The sequence below is a fragment of the Triturus cristatus genome, chromosome 4_1 (genome assembly GCF_964204655.1).
Source record: "Triturus cristatus chromosome 4_1, aTriCri1.1, whole genome shotgun sequence".
Lineage (NCBI taxonomy): Eukaryota > Metazoa > Chordata > Amphibia > Caudata > Salamandridae > Triturus > Triturus cristatus.
Window position 1 is genome coordinate 817,701,519 of NC_140585.1, and position 23,485 is coordinate 817,725,003.

At 45.2% G+C, this 23,485-nt stretch overlaps 1 protein-coding gene across 2 annotated transcripts in view; it reads right to left on the minus strand.

Annotated features, from left to right (window-relative positions):
- Window positions 1-7,955: 7,955 nt before the first annotated feature.
- Window positions 7,956-23,485, minus strand: part of SAXO6 (stabilizer of axonemal microtubules 6) — a 621,602-nt gene continuing 606,072 nt past the window's right edge. For both annotated transcript variants that reach the window (XM_085653468.1, XM_085653467.1), the window contains one exon: window positions 7,956-14,818. In XM_085653468.1, coding sequence (XP_085509594.1) covers window positions 14,706-14,818 — 113 coding nt within the window. In that variant the 3' untranslated portion in view covers window positions 7,956-14,705. The remainder of the gene's footprint in view (window positions 14,819-23,485) is intronic.

The window sequence follows — 23,485 nt, forward strand, 5'->3', positions numbered from 1 at the left end:
TAAGCAGAATCTCTTCCACTTATAGGCGTAAGAAGTCCTTGTAGACGGTCTCTTTGCCTCTTTCAAGATCTCCATACAGTCCTGAGGTAGGTTCAAGTGTCCATACTGTACTAGCTCAGGAGCCATGCAGCCAAACTCAAGGACGAGAGATTGGGGTGAACCCTCTGTCCTCCGAACTTCGTGAGAAGGTCCGGCCGACACGGCAGGCGCCGGTGTGGCAGAACAGACCGGTGAAGAAGGTCGGTGAACCACCATTGCCTCGGCCACTCCGGAGCAATCAGGATCATCCTGGCTCTGGATTGCGACAGATTGATCAGCACCGCCGGAATCAGGGGAATGGGTGGAAAGGCGTAGAGAAAGTTGTTGGACCAGCTGATCCATAGGGCATTCCCCAGTGTCCCTGGTTGGTAGTACCTGGACGCGAAGTCGCGGCATTTGCTGTTTTCTGCCGTAGCGAACAGATCAATGTCCGGAGTGCCCCACTCTGCGAAGACGTCTCTTAGCACGTCGTCGTTTAGCACCCACTCGTGATTTTCTTGAACGAGCCTGCTGAGCGCATCGGCCTGGGCATTCTGCACTCCCGGCAGATGGGTTGCCGTGATCGTCAGGTTCCTGGCCACCAGCCAATTCCAGATCGTCTGTGACCCGAGACAGCGTGCGTGAACGGGAGCCCCCCTGCTTGTTGAGGTAATACATGGTAGTAGTATTGTCCGTCTGAACTAGCAAGGAGTTCGTCGTGAAGGAGGGATGGAACGCCTTCAGGGCCAAGTGTACTGCTCTGAGTTCCAAAAAGTTGATGTGGTAAGTCATCTCCGTCTGCGACCATATCCCCTGAATCTGAAGAGGGCCCGAATGCGCTCCCCAGCCCTGGAGAGACGCATCGGTCACTATGGTCTGGACCGGAATATCCTTGTGGAAAGGAGTCCCCTTGCAAACATTCTCTGAGGAGCACCACCATTTCAGAGATTGGAGAGCGTGTTGGGACAGGTGAATCTTGTCCTCCCAACGCCCCCGCCTCTGGTCCCATCGATCCTCCAGACATTCCTGCAGAGGCCTCATATGCAGACGTGCATTGGGGGTGAGAAAGATGCATGAAGCCATCGACCCCAGCAAGGAAGACACCGTCCTCACTGTAGGAGAGTGGGCTGAGAGGAGGTGCAGGGCCTTCCCACGGATCGATAAGCGTCTCTCCTCCGAAGGACACACGCTTGCGCTCAAGGTATTGACTGAGGCCCACAAGTACTGGAGACACTGCACAGGGATCGGCACTGACTTCGACATGTTGATGTGCAGTCCCAGGCGATGCAGCAAGGCAGCTGTCCTGTTGAAGTGACACTGGGCTTCCCGGTACGTGGAGGCTTTGATCAGCCAGTCGTCCAGGTATGGATACACAAACACCTTGCTCTTCCGCAAGTGTGCCGCCACCACTGCCATGCACGTGGAGAACGTCCGTGGAGCAGACTTCAGAACAAACGGGAGTACTGTATACTGGTAATGGTTGTTGCCTACCAGAAACCTCAGGAACTTGCGATGCTTTAGTGCGATCGGCACATGGAAGTAAGCGTCCTGCAGATCTATGGCGCACAGCCAGTCTCCTCGATGCAACTGAGGGTAAATCTGATGCAGGGACAACATACAGAACTTCTCTCTGCGGATCCACTTGTTTGCTTGACGCAGATCCAGAATAGGCCTGAACTCGTTTTTGTCCTTTTTTCTGACGAGAAAGAACCTGGAGTAAAGACCTTTTCCTTTTTGCCTCGAAGGAACAGCTTCTATGGCCTTCTTTGCCAACAGAACGTCCGCCTCCCGCTGGAGCTCCCGCACCATGTAGGGAGAGCGCACTGGTGGAATCTGTGGAGGCGGACTGGTGAAACGAAGACTGTATCCATTGCAAACAATATTCAGCACCCACTTGTCCTGAGTTATTGTCCTCCACTCTGCCAGGTAGTGTTGAATACTTCCCCCCACCGGAGCGGGTAACGGATGAGGGGGAAGTGACCCTTCAGGGCTTCGACCCGGCCGGGCCTTTGTTCCCCGACGAGGATTGATGCTGCCCTCTGCCCCTCTGGCGCTTCTGAAAGGACTGCCTCGGGAACTGTTGTTGCTGTTGCTGGGGCTGTAGCTGGTGACCCGACTGACGCCCTTGACCCCTCTGCTTGGAATAGCGCCTGCCCGAGGAGCGGAAGGCCCTCCTCTGCTCCCTGGGCCTCTCCAGCCCCACTGCCTTCAGGGTTTCTGCCTCGGCCTTCATGCGGGCCATCTCGTCATCCGCATGAGACCTGAACAGCGTCGTGCCGGAGAACGGCAAATTGGCAATCTTCTGCTGCGCCTCAGGCTTGAGCGGTGTCAGCCGTAGCCAGGAATGCCTCCTCATGTGTATGCCGTGGCAGTACCCATGGGCCGCCAGCAACGATATATCCCCCACCGCACTGATGATCTGGTTAGAAACCATCATGCCCTCGTTCAGCACCTCCTGAAAGTCCTCCCTCTTCTCTCTAGGCAGGGAGGCAGCGAACTGTTGCAGGGAGTCCCAAAGAGACCTGTCATAGCGACCCAACAGAGCGGAGGCGCTAGCGGCCTTCATCGTAGTGGCCGACGTGGAGCACATCCTCCTCCCCAAGGAGTCCATCTTACGACTCTCCTTATCCGGAGGGGCCGTGGACGAAGGCGTCGTAGAGTGTTGCTTACGAGCCGCCGACACAATGACAGAGTCCGGGGGAGGATCCACCCTGAGGAACGCCGGGTCCGAGTCCGGGGCCCTGTACTTTTTCAGCAGTCTCGAGGGCGCCGGTTTCACCACGGCCGGCGTCAAGAACACCTCCATTGCAGGCTCCTCCAACCCCGGAACCAACGGGAGGAGGGGACGCGATAGATGAGCCTTATGCAAAGTCTCAAAGATCACAGAGGTGGTGGGAATAGGGGTTGTTACTGATATTCCCAACTTCGTCGCCCCCCTCATCAGCACCTCCTGGAAAGTGGCAATGTCATCCACTGGCGAGACGCGGGTAGGAGGCGTCTCCGACAGCGAGGGAGAGAACCTGCCAGCCTCAGAAGAGTCCGTGCCCCTCGAGCCTCTGGAACGAGACCAGTATCTCCGTCGTCCATGTCCAGAGCGAGTGGAAGATCTGCGCCTTCTCCGTGAACGCCTGCGAGGACGAGAGCAAGATCTCCGCCTGTGGGGATCCTTCGGGGGCAGAGGCCGTGGCTGCGGTGGAGATGCAGGCCGCGGAGGCGCGGGCAGAGGCAGCGGAGGAGGAGGAGGAGGAGGAGGAGGAGGAGGAGGAGGAGGAGGAGGAGGAAGAGCAGGCGCCGGTAGAGGATCCGGCAGAAGAGCAGGCGCAGGAGGCAGCGGAGGCCGCTGAGGCCGCAGCGGGGACAGATGTTCCGAAGCCCCATCACTCCTTGCAGGAGAGCCCGCACCATCACTGTCCGGGCTCTCGGCCACCCTTCTCTTCTTGGAGGTCCTGTCCCGTGTGGAAGTCACCGACGGGGAACGTCCTCGTCTCCCCGATCCCCGACTGGAGATCGTAATCACTGAGGACGTGTTCCCCGATGTCCTCGACGTCGAACTGTACGTCGACCTCGTCCGGCGTCTCTTGGCCGGTCGTCGCCCCCTCGATGTCGAACGCCGTCTCGAAGTCGAGCGCCCTCTCGACGTCGAACCACGCCTCCTTGACGTCGAACCATGCTTCCTCGACCTCCGTCACCGCAGCGTCGATCTCTGCTTCGACGTCGACCTCTGGCGCCTCGACGTCGACCTCTGGCGCCTCGACGTCGACCTCCTGTGCCTCGACGGCGACCTGTGTCTCGACGGCGACCTGTTGCTCGACGGCGATCTTCTCCGGCGCCGGGATCTCGGCGTTGACTCCGTCAGCGTCGAGCCATGGGACGACGGCGAAGGCGGCGAGTGCAGTCCGCCACGGGGCTCAGTACGACGTCGATGCTCAAGCTCCAGGGTCCTGCTAGCAGGAGCCTGGAAAAAAGAACTGAAAGTAACTTGCTTGGGCTGTGCATCCTGGGATACCGGGGGTCTCTGGAGAGTTTCTCAAAGGCACGGTATCCCTTTAGCAGACACATAATGACAGCCTATAGGGCTTGTCTGTCCACCCCTTCCTCTCTATTGTTTAAAGGGATTTTGGTGAAGGGAGTGTGATACAATAAAGGAACATGTCAGATGTGAATAAAAATGACATTTAAACTTTATTTTGGCTGTTGTTTTCACTTCAGAGGAAGTGCTGGCCAGTGCAGCCGTGTTGTTAGTAGGCTGTATTATTTTTGTCTGTCTCTTAAGTGTCTTTGCAGGTTTGCAAATGCAGGACAGCTTAAGAGATATTTTGATTGCTCCGGGGTCCCCGCACATGGGCGGGACTATTCATAGATTATGACTATACACAGAGATCCCCTACTACAGAAATTTCTTTCTTTCTGACGGACAAATGGAGGGTCTCTAGATGAACTCCAACGTATGTGGCCTGACTGGACATTTCGTAAAAAACCCACTGTTTGATGGTATATATATATATTTAAAAATATATATTTTTATTGGTTTAAACAACAAGTCACATGTGTGAGCATGAGACATGTGGCACATTACATCATGAGTAAACATCCAGCATAATAGACAGTTATCGCTATCAGGGTGCATTGTTACGACTTCGTACAGTCCGTTGCATTTCGAGTTCTACCGTTGGTTATATTCTTTATTGCATTTAAATGCCCCCCCTCAAATTCGGAGGACCAGAGAGAAAAGGGGGTGAGCTGGGAGTCAGGCTCTCTTCTAATTATCATTGGTTTGTACTTGTGAGGAACCCCTTTTCCTACTGTAAGTTTGCCTTTGGTTTCGATTAAAGGAGTATTGTTGATTGTATCCAGATGGCCTTTGAGGATAGTATGGGCGTCCTTGACCTCCATACTTGTTGAATCCTACTCTGCTGTACTGAAACAGTCCTAACGCCCTTGCTGTATCAGTGTAGGTGTTAAGGCCTTGCAGAGCTTCAACATGTTTACCAAAAAGAGTTAGTCTATCAAAAGGGATGTCTAAGTTTTTAGACTGGACAACAGTATGGAAGGCTGTGGATTTTAACCAGCCTTTCCTCCTTAGTACAGTCCCTCCTGCTAACTGGCAAAAACCTGTATTTAAAGCATCCATCGCTGTGTCTATAATGAAAGAAAAGGTAAGTTCTCCTTCCTTTAGGATAGCTCTCACCATTTACCTCTTATCCTCAGGGATACGATCGAGTAATGGAGCTATGTCATGCCACATCGGCGATCGTAACGATCTAGAAGCGCCAGGGCACTGGCTGTCACAAATGAAGTTGCTGCCATAGAGGAAATTCTCTGACCCAGATTGTCAATAAGATTGCTATCCTTGTTTTGCGGACTAGATAATAGCGTTTTTGGGATCTTGGTTCTTCTCTGAGATGCAGATGCAATTACTGAATCTGGTCTAATATGACCAGTGAGCAAGCTGAAGCTGAATCCGGGGCTCTGTATTTCTTTTACAGACGAGGTATCACAGCTGGAACAGTAGCAGGTGTCTTCATTCAATTCAATGTATTTCCCAGGTTGCTCTTTGAAGTCATTTAGAAAACATGGTTGATCTACAGAGGTAATTACTACGTTGAATTTTTTAGTAGCTCTTTCGATCAACGAATGATATTTAGAGATATCGTCTGTAGCATCTTGTGGAATTGGTTTGTTTTCAATTGGGGCAATAACATCTCTGCCATCATCCCCATCATCACTGTCTGGTGGTAGCTCACCTTTCTCTACATTGACATTAGAATAGGTAGAACCATTAGAAAAACCATCATCAATGTCCTCTCCATGGACAAATTCCCTTGGCGTTGGAGGAGGATGGATACTTAGAAGGTGAAACTGGTAAAGGAGCCAGTTGAGGTGGGAGGATGGGATCAGCAGGTAACCAAGGTAGGATTTTTAGATGGTTGTTGCTGCAATAATTTAGTAAAAGTATCCATCATTTGTTGCAAAGTTGATAAGAAGGCCATTGGCACTTGGATCACATTTAGATCTCTGTAATATCTAGGTGGATTCTGCCTTAAATCCATTTGAATACTTCCGGACGTACACTTCTGTTGACACACATGTTCACTATAGTACTCCTCATCGTCCATTGCGGCCTCTTCAAAATCTGGGACATATCTCACATTCAATTGTGTTAGGCTGTACGCTGGCAGTGAGGCATAATCACTAGCCTCTTCTTCTTGATTTGACTGCAATAATTGTACTGGAGGCACATCTGTCACTATTAAAGGTCACATTTTCTCCCATGTTATTTGACTGGGTGGCTCCCATCAGTCATCATTCATGGTAACGTAGTTGTGGATGGTATGGTCATCATCGATGGTATGGTCATCAATGGTATGGTCATTATTGGTAGTATGGTCTTCATTGACGGCTTCTCAATGTCGACGGTCTTCTCTGTGTCCATGGTGTAGTCATTGATGATGGTGTTAAGTTCTTTGATGTCGACAAGGTTTCCTTTGAAGATTTCTTCTTTTTTGTCACCGGTGAGTCTCTGTAACGCTTAGACTCTGGTTTGTCAGCAGAGGAGGAGGCTGCAAGAGCTGTACCAAATAGATCATGCTCAGGAAATTGTAAAAGTCTCCTCTTGTCCGCTGCTTTCATGAAAGTGCTTGGGGGACACGTCTCATGGAATCTGCTCCCTTTAGAAGGAGAACATTTCTCTTTTTTCATAAGAAATAATGCCTACCTCTTTTCTCTATCCTTAAGAGTTTTTGTGGAGAAAAACGTACAGATCTGGCGTTCTGCTGACTTGTGCTTAGGATAAAGACAATAAATACAGAGAGTGTGCGTCATCAGTGTACATTTTCCTGCTGCCACAAGATAAACAGGTTTTTAAAAGAGATCTCTTCTCTTTGGCCGCCATGGTGACAGTTGCTTGTCAGACCAAAAAGATCTCCCTGGCATTGAAATTGTAAAAATTGTCCCTACAAACAATTCACAGTACAGTAGTGCTGAAGATGAGGCTGGTTCAAATCCAGGGCAGACCAGAAATGGAAAAAATTTGAGGTTCACTGAAAGATTAGAACAGAGCTCTGACAGGGGACTCCCTCACACACAACGTGCAAGTAGAAATCTGAGGTATGGTGTCCTCTATGGGGAGTAGGAGTGCCTAAGCTTCATTGGCTGAAGTTTGGATTCTTTCAAATGAGCTGGTAGTGTTACTAAACATTCTATGTTGTTTCATGCTTATGGCCATTTCACATTATATACTTTGTTATACATTGTACACTGTATACTACTATTTCAATGTTCCGGGGATTCCCAGCCTGACGACGGGGAATGATTCAAGCATGCAAATATACGTAAGATACAATGTTCGACAAAGGAGTCTGGTTACCAACCAGTAGAAATTCAGTCTTGCAACCATTAAGTTTTAAACAGATTTTCCCCATCCATCACTTACCACATACAGGCATAACTTGAGATTAGACAACCTGGTATCATCATTTGAACATACAGACAGGATAATCTGCATAGCATCTGATTAAGAGAACGGAGTAAAACCATAAGCCTCCACCATGTCAGCCTGAGGGGAGATGTAAAAATTTAACAATATGGAGCTAAAAGAGGAGCCTTGCGGGGCCCCATTTGACAGCTATTGCACAGTGGACTCATTAGGTTTTGAGACAACTTGAACAAGCAGTTTTTAAGAATGAACAAAACAATAGTATGCATGCTGGTTTCTGCTAAGCTCTTCAGGAGCACTGGGTGAGACAATGTCTCTTTTTTCTCTTGATATATATTTTTCTGTTAGTCTAAATAGAGCAAGGACAAGCAGCACAAAGGAACACTAGCATGGTTCTTGAAGTTTAGCTGAGACAATAATTCAGAATTCTATCCTAAATGTAAGACTGCACTGAATAAACAAACACACTTTATCATACAATTATAAACAGAACACAAGGGAATATAGTAGATGTATTTATTGTATTATAAACGTATTCATGTTAGACCCTTGATTAAATTTAGGACCTGATTCTTGATGTAGAAGCAAGGACTTCCAAGAACCAAGAAAAATGCACGTGACAGTCACCTTTTGACACTCATGACACAAGCCAGTTGGCACATTTTGTGCATGATTAAAATGCATAATTTGAATAAAGGAATACCCTTTGATGTCCAATTAAAAAGAGATCAAGGGGTAGGAGAAGATGTTTTAGTACAGGGAAATTAGAACCAGTTTACAGCTCATTTTCTAAGCTCATTCAAACAATGACCTCCCAGTTGAGATGGCCAATAAGGGTGCGATTGCATGCCAATTGTGATGATGAGGTGTATTTCCTTGAAGAAGACAACTTCACATTCGGGACTGGACTGAAATGTTCAACTCATTCCACATACGTTGCTGATCATACCACTAAGTGGTAATACATTTTGGTCACCATTGGCCTGTGTTATGGGTAAAGCTTTTCATGTTTATTATCACAAATTGTTAATGAAGCTTAAAATCCCCCATTTAACAGACAAAATGCTGCTGTTTATATATAAATAGGAAAATCACAGACAAACATGCTGGTGCACACTCCCATACTGTGAAAAACTATCCTGATAAGTAGTTACATGAGAGCACTTCTTATACCATAGGTACTACATCATGTTCTTAAGTTGTAGAACAAACAATGTGCACAATAAGCTTACTCTTGTACAAATCAGTCATTTTTACAAAAACATGCATTGCTTCTCATTACAAATATGTATGCCAATATGAAAATATCAAAACTCAATCCTCATTATCTAGCACAAGCAATGTCATAAATTTGCAATACAAATAGAAAAATATACTGTATATTTAAAACTACAAAGTTTATCTAAATCACAATTTAGTGCAGAAACAATAATCACAATATCACTGCTCGCACATAACACCATACAACACTGAAATTTAAAAATCTGTCAAAAAATAAGTTCATTGGTTATGACCAGAACCAAAGGACATGGTGATGTTATTTGCAAGCAAATAATTCCATATATCAATTAGATCCTTATGTGGATACTTCCCTTCGTGCCTGTAAAGGCAAAATACTATAAGATTTGCAAACCCAAAAGTTCTCTTGTTTTCACGCAATAATGTTTCTCATAGTATCTACTCAAATAGCTTACCACCAAGGTCACCCAATCAGACAGCTGGAAGTGAAGCAGATACAGTAACACTGAATGAGAAGCTGAAGCCAGACACACATTCCTAAAGAACTTCTGCAGATGTTCGTTCTACTTGTTACATAGCAGTTGCTGTATAATATTGCAATAAAATAATCTTGTATTTCACAAAGATTTTTATGTGATTTAATTTCCCTTAAATAATATGTAAAAATAAATAAATATTTTGTAAAACATTCTTTAATAATTAATTTAGAGAAAAAGTAGTGTTTAACCAGTCATTCAGTTGTAAAGGTTGTAAAAAAAAAAAGAAATTACCTAGAAATCAGAAAATTACATGACCACCAACAAATACATCAAAAGATGTGAAAAGTGAGGCCAAACTGACTGACCTAATTCAATTTGAGAAACAATCTGCTGGCTGTTGTTCTCATAGGATCAGCAGAAACGGTTTTGTGGGACAAAATGAATGTTTAGAATTTCATGTGTGAACGTGGAAAACAGGATTACCTTGGTGAATAGAAGATTAAAAGCAGCCTCAGAACTTTTATTGAATTTAAAGCAATCTTAAACTTAGGCACCCCTTAAGCAATCTCAGTTCCTTCTGCAGGCATCAGGCCTACATGCTTTAAAAAATAGAGGGAAACAAAGATACTGATGCCAGTAACTCTTTTGTGCTTACATGCGAAGGGCCTTGTTAGAAGTTTGATGGTCCTCCTGTTAGCCCGCCACTACCGCGCCGACAGGAGGGCCGTCAAGCACCTTTGTACGCCGGCCTGAAGACCGCCGTACTCGTGATAAGGCCCTAAGTATGTTTTTGCTTGAAAACATGTAAATAATTCACATACAAACCCAGAAATTGAAAGGTTTGGAAAAAAGAGGGAAAATAGCTATGCCAAGACGTAAAATTGGGTTACCCGGCTGAGAAGTGTTGTGAAACAAAACACTTGGCATGGAACTTAGATAAAAATGATGAACTCCCCCATTTGGAGGTAATTAGAGTTAAACGACCGAGAGAAGGCCTTTTTCCTAGTTTACTTCATGGATGAAATGGGCTCCACCAGATTAGTGAGGCTTTAGCTGCTCATGGGGAAAGGGTTTTAGACCAACTTTACCTGACATATGAACAGTTTTTCTATGACTCCTACCGGATTCAGATCAGTTTTTACTGGATGACTAGGTGATGCACATGAAAACTCGATATGGGATTCCAGTAAACACAGTATCAAACTTGTTAACGTTCCTATAGGAAAGTAGTATAACCTAATAATACAGTATTCAGAGAGAAGGGCATCAGAGCAACCATTAGGACATTCTTAGGTAACCTGTCATTTACACCAACATCCTCTAGGAAATTAACATACAAATATTCTATGGGTTCACCATAATATGTCTGCTTACCCACTGGAAACCTATAGGATAGCTGTGTACAGATATGTAACTGAACGTTATTTGGATTGCTCAGAATTATTACTCCATTGGAAATCTCATATGTGGTCATTGCTTTTCATGAGGTAGAATATGTGTATCTTTAACATTGCTTACAGTAGGCAATTGTCTTCAGTGGTTTTTGCCAGTGGTATTTTTTAGATGATGGCAATTGAATTATTTTACAAAGAGTAAGGCCTCCTCCATGGTGTCGTGTTTGGAGTACTTACTTTTTACCATTTAATTTATTTATATATTTTTTAATTTAATTTAATATCAGCTGACTGTGCATTTTTGCTGTAATGTTTTTAGATTTATCCTTTCACCTTAATTTAGGTGCTATGACATGTTTCACAGTATCTGGGGCACAAGGTGGGATAAAGCAGACATTTCAGGTGTGGTAATTGTTTGTGCATATTGCAGAAAAACAAGCAGTCCAAAAATGGCTTGCTTTAAAAGGACCCAGAAAATAGACGGTACAGTAAAGATTAATGTATTTAATAAAAGAAATATTACAGTTGAAAGTGTTTATGAATAAGAAAAAAAGAATGCTAAAAATAATAAAAATGATCAAATCCACCTATAACCTTGAAAGATTGTTTAGTTTTTTAAACATTTTGTTAAAAATGAATATGAGAAAATATTTATAAATGAAATAAGCTGTTCTGAAGTAAATTCTTTTAGAAAATAATTTTGAAGGGAATTCATTTGATTGAAGCCATTTTGAGTGGAGTTGACTGTTTGGACTTCTTCATTTTATTCCAATCCTATGAGGTTTAAGTGTCTGATATGTGATTACTGCCCCGCTACTATTAGGGATATCTGTTTAGTGTAATCAAGTACCTTTTCCTAATAGAGAAATCTTTGCATCGTTTTTGAGACATGCTCCAGTTGTTTTTCGGAAGTCACTGTAGGTTTGATTTTCTAGCAGGTCACCCTTCTGCGAGGGAGACGCCATAACAAGTTTAGCGGGATCACTTTATAATGACAGCTGACAGGTCAGGAAAATGCTCGTTTTCAAATGTTGTATCTCTGGGGAGAAATGTTTGTTACCATTGAGGTAGGTCTTTTCATTTTTGCCTGGTATGTGGCTTATTGGGCCATAGACCCAATCATGATCTCTGACTGCATCTCTAGTTGAATGATTTTATACCAGAGTGCTGTTTCCAGAGATTTCATAGTGTTTAGCTTGGACTGGGAAATATTTGAGATATTCTTGGAAGTACAAGGTAAATACGGTCTGGTAATAGCTACGTGATTTACTACAAGGCTGCTTGAGTAGTCAAGGCTGGGAGTGCCTCTAGAAGCACTTCCCAATTTCACAGAGTTTTTGAGCATACTGGTTTATTCCTGGGTGAGAAAGTAGTCAAGGTAGTAATCTAGGAATGTGGTTACACTTTTTCTGCCTGTGAGAGGAACCGTTGATAGGATTGTAACTCAGGATTGCGCGCTCTTGTTGAAGCATGGCATTTCTTGCCTAAATGAGGTAATTGTCCTTATGATAGTAACACAGGTGGGAGTTATTTGTCAGGACATATTGAATTATCAAGAGCATTCAGTGTTTATCTAGCAATGGGGAGCATTAGTTCAGGGGAGCGTTTATGCAAGACACTGCTGATTTTTTATGACAATTAGAATTATTCAAATATCAGTACTAAATTAAATATCATTTTATCAGGAAGTTAAAAAACACACTACTTATTTAAAAGGATTACATGACTATCCTCTATCTACAAAGGTTCATTTATTAATTACTGGACAAAATGACTCCCAATGGCATAGTTTAATTTTCGAGTAAAGAAGTTGTCCCCTTTCTTTTGCCAGAAGTTACAAGATATAAATCTTTGTCTCTTCCCCTTCTCCTCCGCTCGCACGTCAGCAGAGATTGTCTGGGTACCTGTCCAGCTTAGAGGGAAAGAATAAGCTGGGACCACGACACTTCTGCAAGTAACTTTTTAAAGCAGGTTAGTGATCATATTTTAAAAAGGTATTTCATACTGTGACATCTTGATAGACTGCTTCCACTTGACAAACCTGCTTCAGACCACTGAATAATTAGTTCAAGACTACTTGAAGCATTTTGGGTCTCCATGAGTTGTTTACCGGCCCTCATAATGTTAGAATGGAGGAAAAGCTGTGGATGAAAAAACACTTTTATTCAGCTCTGATGTGCGAACGTAAATGCTAAAGAGTTAACTGTCCTGCGTAAGGAAAAAAACAAATGCAGCATTTGAGCCATATCTTTCATGGGATACGAACCCTTTAGAATGGTAAATGCACTAAGAAAACAAAGATTTGGGGACATCCACTTTATTTTGTCATTTCCCAAGAGCCGAGACTCCATGGATCCTTTCTTTCTTTCCTTGTGTTCGAGTGTCACTGTGAACTAATATGCGTTTCCTATGTTTTTGTAGTTTCTTTTGCGTGATGCACACATTACAAGTTCCCGTTGTTAAAAGGCTTGCCGCCCTTGTTGTACCTTCAATCAAACCCAGCTCCATTCACTCCACAGATTAGATTAGCTGGGCAGCAGAGACAAGGTAACTTGGTCCGAGAGACAGATGTCTGTTGTGTTCAGGTATAGCAATGGGCACTAAACAAACATAGTGAGGACTGTAAATATAATTTAGTTGACCAATGTACTGTTAGGGTTTCGTTGATTTGTGGATTAATTATCCAAAATGGGCTACATTTTTAACAATGAGTGTACCGACTTATCTGTTTTTGATGTTTATTGCATTAATGGCTTTCAGATCTTTAGAACGATACAATATTAGTTTTGGAAATGAATTTTAATCAGGTGCTAGGTACAATTCATTGTTTAGGCCTATTTACAAATATTTTGTGGCATTCTTATGATTTTGTTCACGTCAAACTCAATAAATATGTTATTTATTTATTGGAGTCATTCTGATATTCTTCATTTTGAGTTTGATGTGTGACAGGAAGTTCTAGTCCCTTATAAGGAAACCACCGAAGCGCACTGATGAAGGATTTGTCCTATGCTGCAGTTTAATTTCTACTTGATTTCTGTTAGCAGAGGTCTGGTGTAAGATAACTCCTGTAGATGCACTATTTTAAAGAGCATACTTAGAGCTACTATGTGGGGGAGGAGAAGAGACGAGGAGAAAGACATCAGGAGATGGCAGCAGGATCCATCTGAAGCTTATGATGGTAAGTTCAATTATGTTTAGCCTGACTCCCTTATAATTTTATTTTTACAGCTTGCTTGCATGACTACTATCTGTTTGTCTTGTATCAAATGTACAAATAAAATATAAAAAGGGAATATTTATAAGCCAATTACCACAAATCATAATTTCTATGAATCGCACACTTTGGGAAGACTTGTAAAAAGTCCTTGCTCTTCACTGGCTTCTCTAGTGAATGTTGACTTCAAAATTATTCCAAATGTGGTACGGCAAGACTTGAGAAGTCAGCTGACAATTTGGCTACAGAAGACCAGATATTAACAGAAAGATTCAGTGTACAGAGATAGATAAAGGGTGTACATGTCTAATAGTCTCATCATTAGTTTGGTTACTTCACACTGACACGAGGCAACACATAATTGAGTATTGTACTCCAGCACAACAGAAGATTCAAAAAGTGGCATAAGGTGTTCAGTACCACCCCACAATACAAAATGCTTATACTAGTTCCCACATTACATTCTGTGATGACTTGGTTTTTACGCAAATTATTTTCTAGCTGTCTAACTTATGTAAACTTAAACTTCTCATGATGTGTGCAAGTCCCAGTTACATCACTAGTTGTGACCTGCACATGACCATGTGCATTACAAAAAGACCAAAATGGGTGCATGAATTACAATACAGACATGGATGCAAGAGTCATAATACCAGCATGATCTGTGTCTTGAACACATTGATAAAATTGGTGTAGCACATATTTCAAAACATAAGGAATTGATAACTATTTTGTTCATAGAAATTGGCAATCTGCCAATAAGAAAATAGATATGTATGAAAAAAGTATAAAGTCACTCACAAAAGTATGGCCACATTCAACAGGATTCATACTCTTGCCATGAGGAAACCCCATGCGTTTTAATCTCTGTATGTCAGAAAAAATAAACACTGCAATCAAATCACAGCTGAAGGACAGGCAGATCATCGCTTGCCCCAGAAATGTTCTTTTCTCTTCTGAGCACGTTCCAGAGTCTGAGATGCAAGTGAGCTCGAAGCTGCCGATCGAGCAGAGATTTGGGACATTCTGTCGTCATCTGAAAAGAATATTGCGACACTTTAAATATACAAATCAATGTGAGAAATAGACTAATTTCAAACAATATTTTGGTATGTTGATCTGTTTCGGGTGCAAACTAATATATTGCCCACAATGGTGACAGACATTTAACATTGTGGCAATAGTCTGAGTCATCTAGCTGTCATAGATTTCGTAAGCAGTCAGTGTCATCAAGTTTCATAGCTTTAGTAAAGGTGGCACTTCTGGGCACTTTCTTCTGGGAACAGAGTTTTGTTGATGAACGTGTTCAATATGTGATTTCAATGGGTGATATTGGTCTATTATGATTGTTCGTTTGCCTTTTTGTATGGTGGATTAGAGCAGACCATGATAGGGGACTACAGACTGGAAGGCACAGAGAGTTGCTATGTTATGCTCTGTGGGTAGTGTGCTGACAAATAATGTCTGGTGGGTGTGGAACAGAGCCCATAACCTTATTTTTCAACAGGGAAAGTTACCAAAACGTTTTTCATCATTTCGTTAAAAAAGCGAGCATTTTCTGCTTGCTCTGAACAGGCAGAAAGTGTCTGCAGGACTATGTTTGGGGAAAGTATTATTTCCACCCCATCTGACTGGACACACCTGCTGCCCACAAGTTATTGTTTATTTTGAAAATGCTGTTTTACAGAAGCACATCACTTGTAGAACGTGTGTTTATAATGGCTCTATGTGCGCACACCACCCATTACTAGGTGATTGTAGGTGATAGTCTCACAAAGTCTGAACAATTGTTGAAGCTGAAAGTATGAAAGTCTGAGCCATGCATGGGGATTGTCACAGGCTCCCCTTAAATTCGTTTATATATCTATAGACTACTTTCATTGGTGCTTTAAGCTTGAGTCGAGCTGCTGAATATCGCATACATTTGTTGCTTGTAGGCTCGATAGCTTTGTGAGACACTGGAGAGATATTACCCTGTGCACTTGACAAATGGTGAGAGGTCAGAGTAGATTTGATGCAGTACTTGTCAGCACATTTTTACTTGTCTGAGCACCATTGATTAACCCATATCATTTGATTCTTGTAGGTTGCTTACCTGTGTAGTCCTGATGAAACCCTGGGGGAAACTGTTTGTTCGAGGCATGTGAGCTGTAGATCACATGCTTTGCATAATCCTGCCATCTAGTGTAGGGTCCGGATGTTTGCAAGTTGTTTTTCTTCGAAGACGTCTTTCCAGTCACATGGTAGGTGACTCCTCCTCTCAGTGATAGTGTGCATGGGCATCTACTCCATTGTTAGATTGTTTTTTTCTGCCATCGGGTTCGGACGTGAATTGCTGCGCTCTGGTTCGACACCGTTTCTGCGGTTTCCCTCGGTGTGCAATACACTCACCCTCGACAGTATTGTTTCCGATCGCGTAATCTCCTTCTCCGTGTATCATATTTACTGACAAATCCCTCTTTCGATCGGGTAGCTCCTGGAAGGCCGTCGGGCCTAACCGCATCAGTCTGCTTCACAGTAGATGGAACAGACTCCATTTAAATTCTGTCATCTGTGCCACGCGAAGTATCCGCGCACCGACTCACACAAAGTGACCTGTGCTTGTCTCCAGAGCACAGAGAACAGGACTGCGACATGTGTAAGGATTTCCGATTAGGGCTCGACGTCGCGACATGCAGAGCCAACACACAAGTTCCATTCCGGACCTCTTCAGAGACGATTCGGAACAAGAGGCCGGAGACGCCATGGGAGCCGAGGAGGAACAAGACCCGATCTCCATCTCCATCTCCGTCCATGGCTCTGAGGGGGACGAAAAAATCCTGCAAGGGCAGCGTACCATGAGTACAGATCCTCCCTTGCCCCAAAGTCCACCTCAGCCCAAGAAGACGGCTTCGGTCCAACCCCTGCCTACGGGCCATGGTCGGCACCTAGAACATGTTTCCGATGCCCTGCCCTCTGGCTCGGCACCGAAACACATCCAAAAGCCTTCCAGCTCCAAATAGAGCGGTTCAAAAATGGGCACCGAGCTGAAAGATTTGGGATTAAGTCAAAGACAGGCCCCCCCTTCTATGCCGAAAACAGCTTCGGATTCGAAATCCTTGGCATCCAAAACACCGTCTCCGAAAATTTCTGCACCGAAACAAACGGATGTGCCAATTCCATTTAAGGAACAACATTTCGATGCTCCGCCTTCCAACCCGGATCCGAAAAAAGGGAGCTATATATTCACCCAACTACAGGGCATATCACCACAGAAGTGACAATAAAGTGGAAACCTGAGACAGAAGAGGCCTACCACATTCCTATAAAAAGGAAAAAATTTGGTACTAATCCTTCTCCTCCTCCCCTTCTATCACCTCGTTCTCCTCAGTTTCAACCCGTACTAATTTCACCTGAGCACTCACCACCACATACACCTGAAGATCAGGATGGTGGGGATGGGGGTGTGGCTGGGGACAATGAGTCAGTACCCGCAGACCCCTGGACAGAATATAACACCAATTGCCCCACACGGAATGATCCTGACCTGTACCCTACCAAGCCTTCTCCACTGGACAACATAGAACTGCTGGGTAGAGCTGCTACCTACCTACCATGGGGTTCAACTGCATAAGGAATCCCTAGAAGAGGATTTCCTTTTCGAGACTCTTAGCACCACACAAAAGTCCGCTCACACTTCCCATGCTCAAGGGTATGATCAGGCACGTGGACGATATTTTTTTTTAATGACCCCATCAGGGCACGTATCCACACCCCTAGGGTAGATAAGAAGTATAAGCAGGCAGCATCTGATCCAGCATACATAGGGGGCAGTTACCATTGGATTCCTTGGTGGTTTCCAACGCACGCAAAAGGGGCAATTTGCAAACAACAGGAGATGCTCCACCCCCAGATAAAGAATCTAAGCTGTTAGACGCTTCGGGGAAAAGGGTAGCCTCACAGGCTGCGAACCTTTGGTGCATCTCCAATACACAAGCTTTGTTACCTAGGTACGACAGGGTGCATTGGGATGAGATGGACCAGTTGCTCCAATTTCTACCTGATGAGCACAAGTTCAAACCACAAGACCTAGTGTGGGAGGGCCAGCTCATTTCTAATAATTCCATCAGGTGCGCCCTAGATGCTGCAGACACTGGTGTCAAAGCTGTCAACACCAGAGTTCTTTTAAGAAGGCATGCCTGGTTTGTATTTCAGGATTCAAACCAGAAGTTCAGACTTCTATCCTAAACACATCATTCGATAAGGAACACCTCTTTGGCCCTGTGGTAGATTCCTCACTGGAAAAAATTAGGAAGGACACAGACATGGTCAAATCCATGGGAGTCCTTCAGTTAACAACAGGACGTGGTTCCTTTCGGCGCTCCTTCTACCGCGAAGGATCTAAGAATACCCCCTTAGATACTACCACAAACCACCACGTATAAAGGCAACAATCAACCCTCTGCCTCTAAGGGCTATTTCAAAGGGGGTTACAGAGGCAACAACAGCAAAGGTAGAGGTTGAGGCTCAAATACACGTGCCTCTCCCTTCAATACCAAACAGTGACTTCCCTACACTTCCCCCGACCATTTAACACCAGTCAGGGGACATCTTTCACATTTCCTATCCGTCTGGCAGTCCATAACTACAGACAAATGGGTAATGGAAATTATCCGTTCTGATTATTGCCTGGAGTTCACCAACAATCCTCCAAACTGTCACGTGGTCGCTGAGGCAACTGTTGACATCTTTAAGTTAGCAAGAGCTCGGTTGCCATGAAGCTGCTTTGCGGACGCTACTGCATGCCTTTATTTTGTAAGACTCTATGCATTTCACATGAGAACTCTCTGCTGTGTTCATTCTCTGCCTGTTCCTGGAATTTAGTCTGAGCATTGTGAGGAAAGTCGATAAACACTGCCCCTTGTTATTCTGTTCTGGTCAGGCCCTAGCACCTAGACAAAACATACCAATGCAGCTGATTTTGCTGGAGACTCGTACTTTGATATTATGGGATGCATGCTTAGTTAACAGACACTTGGAGAGGGTCCTTTCCAAGGAGAAGAGCAACATGCACCTGTGATGTGGAAATACGATCTATGTCCTAAGGTATGGGGTTTGCTGACAAAGCCCAGAGATCTTCTATTATATAATAAACTTCTTCTTGCCAAGGGGAGGGAGCATAGGCACTGTAGTTCTTTCTCCATAGTCTTTGTATAATGACGTCTCCCTTTATGATATATGGCCTTACTGCAATGCTACCAATATTGGTGTTATGAATCCTTATGCTTGTTGTGGCACATATACTGCATTTTAGAACACGTTAGTTAAAATAAATGTTTTAAACTATCTTCGTGTTTCTGTCAGATCTTATTGTGGACAAGTACGAGAGTTTGAGCGAAAAGGTGTGTCTTATTACCGCGACTCCGGTTGTGTTCTGGGGTGTCTAATCATTTGTTTCTCCGTTTGTGAATAGGAGAACGAGTGAGACACTATAGCTAGTCGGTCCGGGGTTTGTGGGCATTTAGGTGGGGGGAAGTCTTAGCCCTATACACCGAGGTCCCATTTTCCTGCACGTAGTTCTGTGTATGTGCATAATCCCTGCATCCATGGTGCTAGGGATTTACCTCCTATATTAGAGAATATAGGCTTTTCAAGCTTGGATTTTAAAAGGTTTTGGTTTTCTTCTTTAACACCCAGTGTTGCGCTACCGTTATCCTTATTTTCCTTACTTATTAGATAATGTCTATTAATATTCCGGCTCCTTATCACGCAGCATCAACTGCTCATTTGACTCAACATGGGGTCTCGCCTGCGGGAGCAGACATTATCTTTGTAGTTGAGGCGAACCCTGCTTTTCGCTTCGAGGGTTTTTATTCTTGCGTTAATCATTTCTTTCATGAGTATGAACACGCCGCGATTCCTCTGGATTATGGACCATATCGGTTACTTGAAGTTCCGCTGTCGGCATGGGAGCACACCATATGGTTTAATGGTGCCCTACCTCACCATGTTACAATGGTCGGTTTAGGCCCTTTATCGGTCGGCGAGCCACATGGCTCATTTTGGCGGGATTTACACCACACCCAAATGATCGTGGCGTTACAAACACAGAGCTGCACCAATTGCATAAATCTTTAGTCCATATACACAGAAGCGTTATACAATATATGTCTCGCACTGTTCAAGTGGCTCCAGCTGGAGCCCCTTCACAGCAACCAGGACACGGAGGCTTGGTAATCAACCCCATCATGATTAATTCAGTGATGGGCAAATATCTTCAAAGTAGGGACGATTTACTGTTCTGGTTAGCAGAGAAATTTGAGCAACTCAAAGCTACATTTCCCAATACTACTCCTGTGGATAAACACAGAATGCTTACGATGAGCTTACCAAAAGGCCTTATTCCCAATTTAGCAGACTGCACCACTCGGGGGAAGGTGTTTGCGGCGGTGTATTCATTATGCTTTGGCACCCCCTCCATGACTGTGCTTCCGACGGTTCTTAAGAAAGTTCACGATGAACACGGGGCGGAGGCCACCCTGGAGTTGGGAATGAGACTGGTTGGGGTATTCCCTGGAGTCTCTGACATGATTCTGGCTTATGTCAAGGGGGAGTCAGCACCTTGAGGAAGTGGCTGACGTGGATAAACAACGTGAATTGCCTAAGATTATTGCTAAAGTGTATAAATCATTAGGTCGGAATAATTTGGGAATTAAACCTTTTACTCAACTACTAAATAAACCCCCTCCTGAGATGGAGGGGCGTCCATTCTTTCCTAAAACGAATTGGAATAAGAATAAAAAACAACAACAGGAACAACAGCAAAAGATGGGTTCGCGTGCTGGTTCACCGACACCTTACGTAGGTATGATTTATTTGACCGCTCTAAGATTGAGACACCAGAGAGGTTTCAGGTTCCTGATCCTCGCTCTCCTCGTTCCTTACAGGATTCATTGGATCAACAGTTTGGTGGAGGGGAGTGTCAAGATTGACATTTTAGCCGAGCTAGATTACCAGAGTGTAATTGAACCCTGTGTTTCATCCATGAATAATTCTCTTTTTCCGATATCGAAACCGAACAGTTCATATTGCATAGTTTTGGATAAGAGAAATTTGAACAGTCAGGTTTGTACGCTTGCCCTACAGAACACCCACAGCTCTGCATTAAATAATATTGTCCGATAAAAGTATAAAACGACTTTGGATATTTACAATGGATTTTACAGTTACAATTTGGCTCCTGAGAGCCGTGACTGAACTGGTTTTACAGTGGTCGGCAATCAGAAAAGATTTACACAGGGGGCGTGGCCAACTACCGCCAGGAATGGCCGCACGGTAGCCTAGCTCCGCTGCGCCACTCCTGAAATATCCGTGTAAAACTTCAGTCCCAGCCAAATCTTCGCTCAGAGGGAAGGAACGTGATCTACAGCTGTTACCCCGGTAACACACTTACTTTGAGGGAAATTGGAGAGGCACTGGTTTTCGGCGGCCGTCGCTTGCACCACCCGAGGCGGCTGTGCTGGAGGGGAGAGCTGATCCGCGGCTGAGACGCTCTACGCGACATCGTGGCTGCGGCCTGGGCCGCGGACCAACAACGAGGAGGCGGACAAGCGGCGCGCATTGACCCATGAACCCGAATGCGCAGGAGGCACCCGGCAGGTTTGGTGCACAAAGGGGTGGTGTGAGATCTGGCTACGGCCGAGGCCAATCCCCCGAATAGCCGCGGGGGCCCACAGTTAGAAGGGACCTTGATGAGAGAGGCGAACCTGCCCACAACCCCAGACACTGCTGTGGTCCCGATCGCATCCGCCCCAGCTCCTCCGGACAGAGTTGGGTGGGCCGCCATCATCACCGTGGCATATTGGAGGGCTGATATAGAGAGAGGGGCCGCGGCAATGTGGGAAACCCTGGAGGAAGAAGCAGTGCCACCAACAGTGCGCAGCAGCCCTTACAGTGAGCTGGACGTCTTGTGGGGTCTCGGCATCCTGATTGCAGCCCGATGAGTGAGAGGGCCACATTGTGTTTAACTAGGGGGGCTCCATGGCACTGCGACATTTTCCTTGAGCCAAGAGAGGCATAGAAGGCGGCCGTTGCTGAGCAGCAAGAGGCGGTGTGGATTAATGCTCCTGTTGGAGGCCGGTCGGGGGGCTGGTCTTGACAGGGAGTCAGATTGTCCATCCGAAGGTTGAAAAGCCACATTAAGGCCTACGGTACAAAGAAGAGCCAGCTCCTCCAAATACCTCGCCATGGTGGGAGACCAGCACTCTTTACATTCCTGAGGGTTGCCACTTAGCCATCCATCGGCTTGGGGGACGTGGTGCTCTTTGTCAAAACCGACAGGCCGGGTTAGTGGAGCAACCATGGCTATGGGCCGAAGCGGTCGTACGGCCCTGCAGGCCAAATTGGACAAATATGCGTGGCAGAAAACTCAAGAGGGAGGCCAAGGAGTGCCGCAACCCAGGGAGAAAGCCCAGAGTTCATGCATAAAGACATTTTGGCGGCAATAACTACTGTACAGACCTCCCTCAAAACCTCGATCGACACAGTTGCCACAGAGGTTGCCTTGATTAGGGAGGACATGAGGAAAATAGCGGACAGAGTGAGTTTCGTCGAGAATACCACTAAAGATTTAGTGAATGACTCTACCCTCCTTAAGAGACAGGTGGCCGAAGTGCAAACTTCCCAGGAGGCACTTACCCTACTACTGGATGACTATGAAGGCCGCATGAGGCGCAACAACGTTTGGATTCTGGCATTCCGGAACGAGCGGAGGGGCAGGCGGCCGACCTGTTCGTGGAAGAGCTGATCCTACAACGACTCCAACCACCCGGATTATCCAAGTGTTTCTCCATTGAACGAGCTCACCGTGTGCCTGGGGGTAGGCCAAGACCAGGTGCCCCCCCCCCCCCCGACCACTTCTTGCCCGGGTGTTTAAATTTCGGGACTGTGATGTGATCCTCCAGACTGCACGTGCGGCCTCCCCGCTGACAGTCGACAACAGTAAAGTGTCCTTCTTTCCGGACTTCACCCTGAGGGTCCAAAAACATCGGCGTAGCTTCCTGGAAGTAAAGCGTGCTCTTCGAGATCAAATATGCCATGTTGTTCCCAGCAAAACTCCGGGTTGAATCAGATGGCAAATCATGGTTCTTTACGAGACTGATGGACGCCTTTTTGATAACAAAGGATTATGCCAGAGACAATCCATCTAGACTGGAAGTGGCATATCCTGTCCGTAGTGAACCATAGTTGACACAGAGTTGTTCTGATTTTCTTAAAGATTTTGTCCTATCTAGATAGAACTTCAAAATCCTTCTAACAACAAGACTGTGGAGTGATCTCTTTCCAGGAGAAGAAGGGCTTTGATACATCGTAGGTAAAGTAATAGCCGGATTTACATGTAAATCTGAGACTACCTTAGGGAGGAACTTAGGATGGGTCCTCATCACTACCCGATTGCTATGAAATACTGTGTAAGATTCATGTGAACAGAGAGCCTGTATCTAGCTAACTCTGCGAGCTGGCGTAATGGCTACCAAGGAGGCCTTCCAAGAGAGGTGTTGGAGAGAACCTTATGAATGGGTTTGAAGAAGGGAGGACCCATCAGGCGAGAGAGGACAATGTTTAACCCCCATGGAGGAGAAAGCCTCCTGGGGGAGGATATATCTTCTTAAGCCCTTCCAGAAAATATTTGACGACCGGCATTGTGAAAAAAGACGTTTGTGAA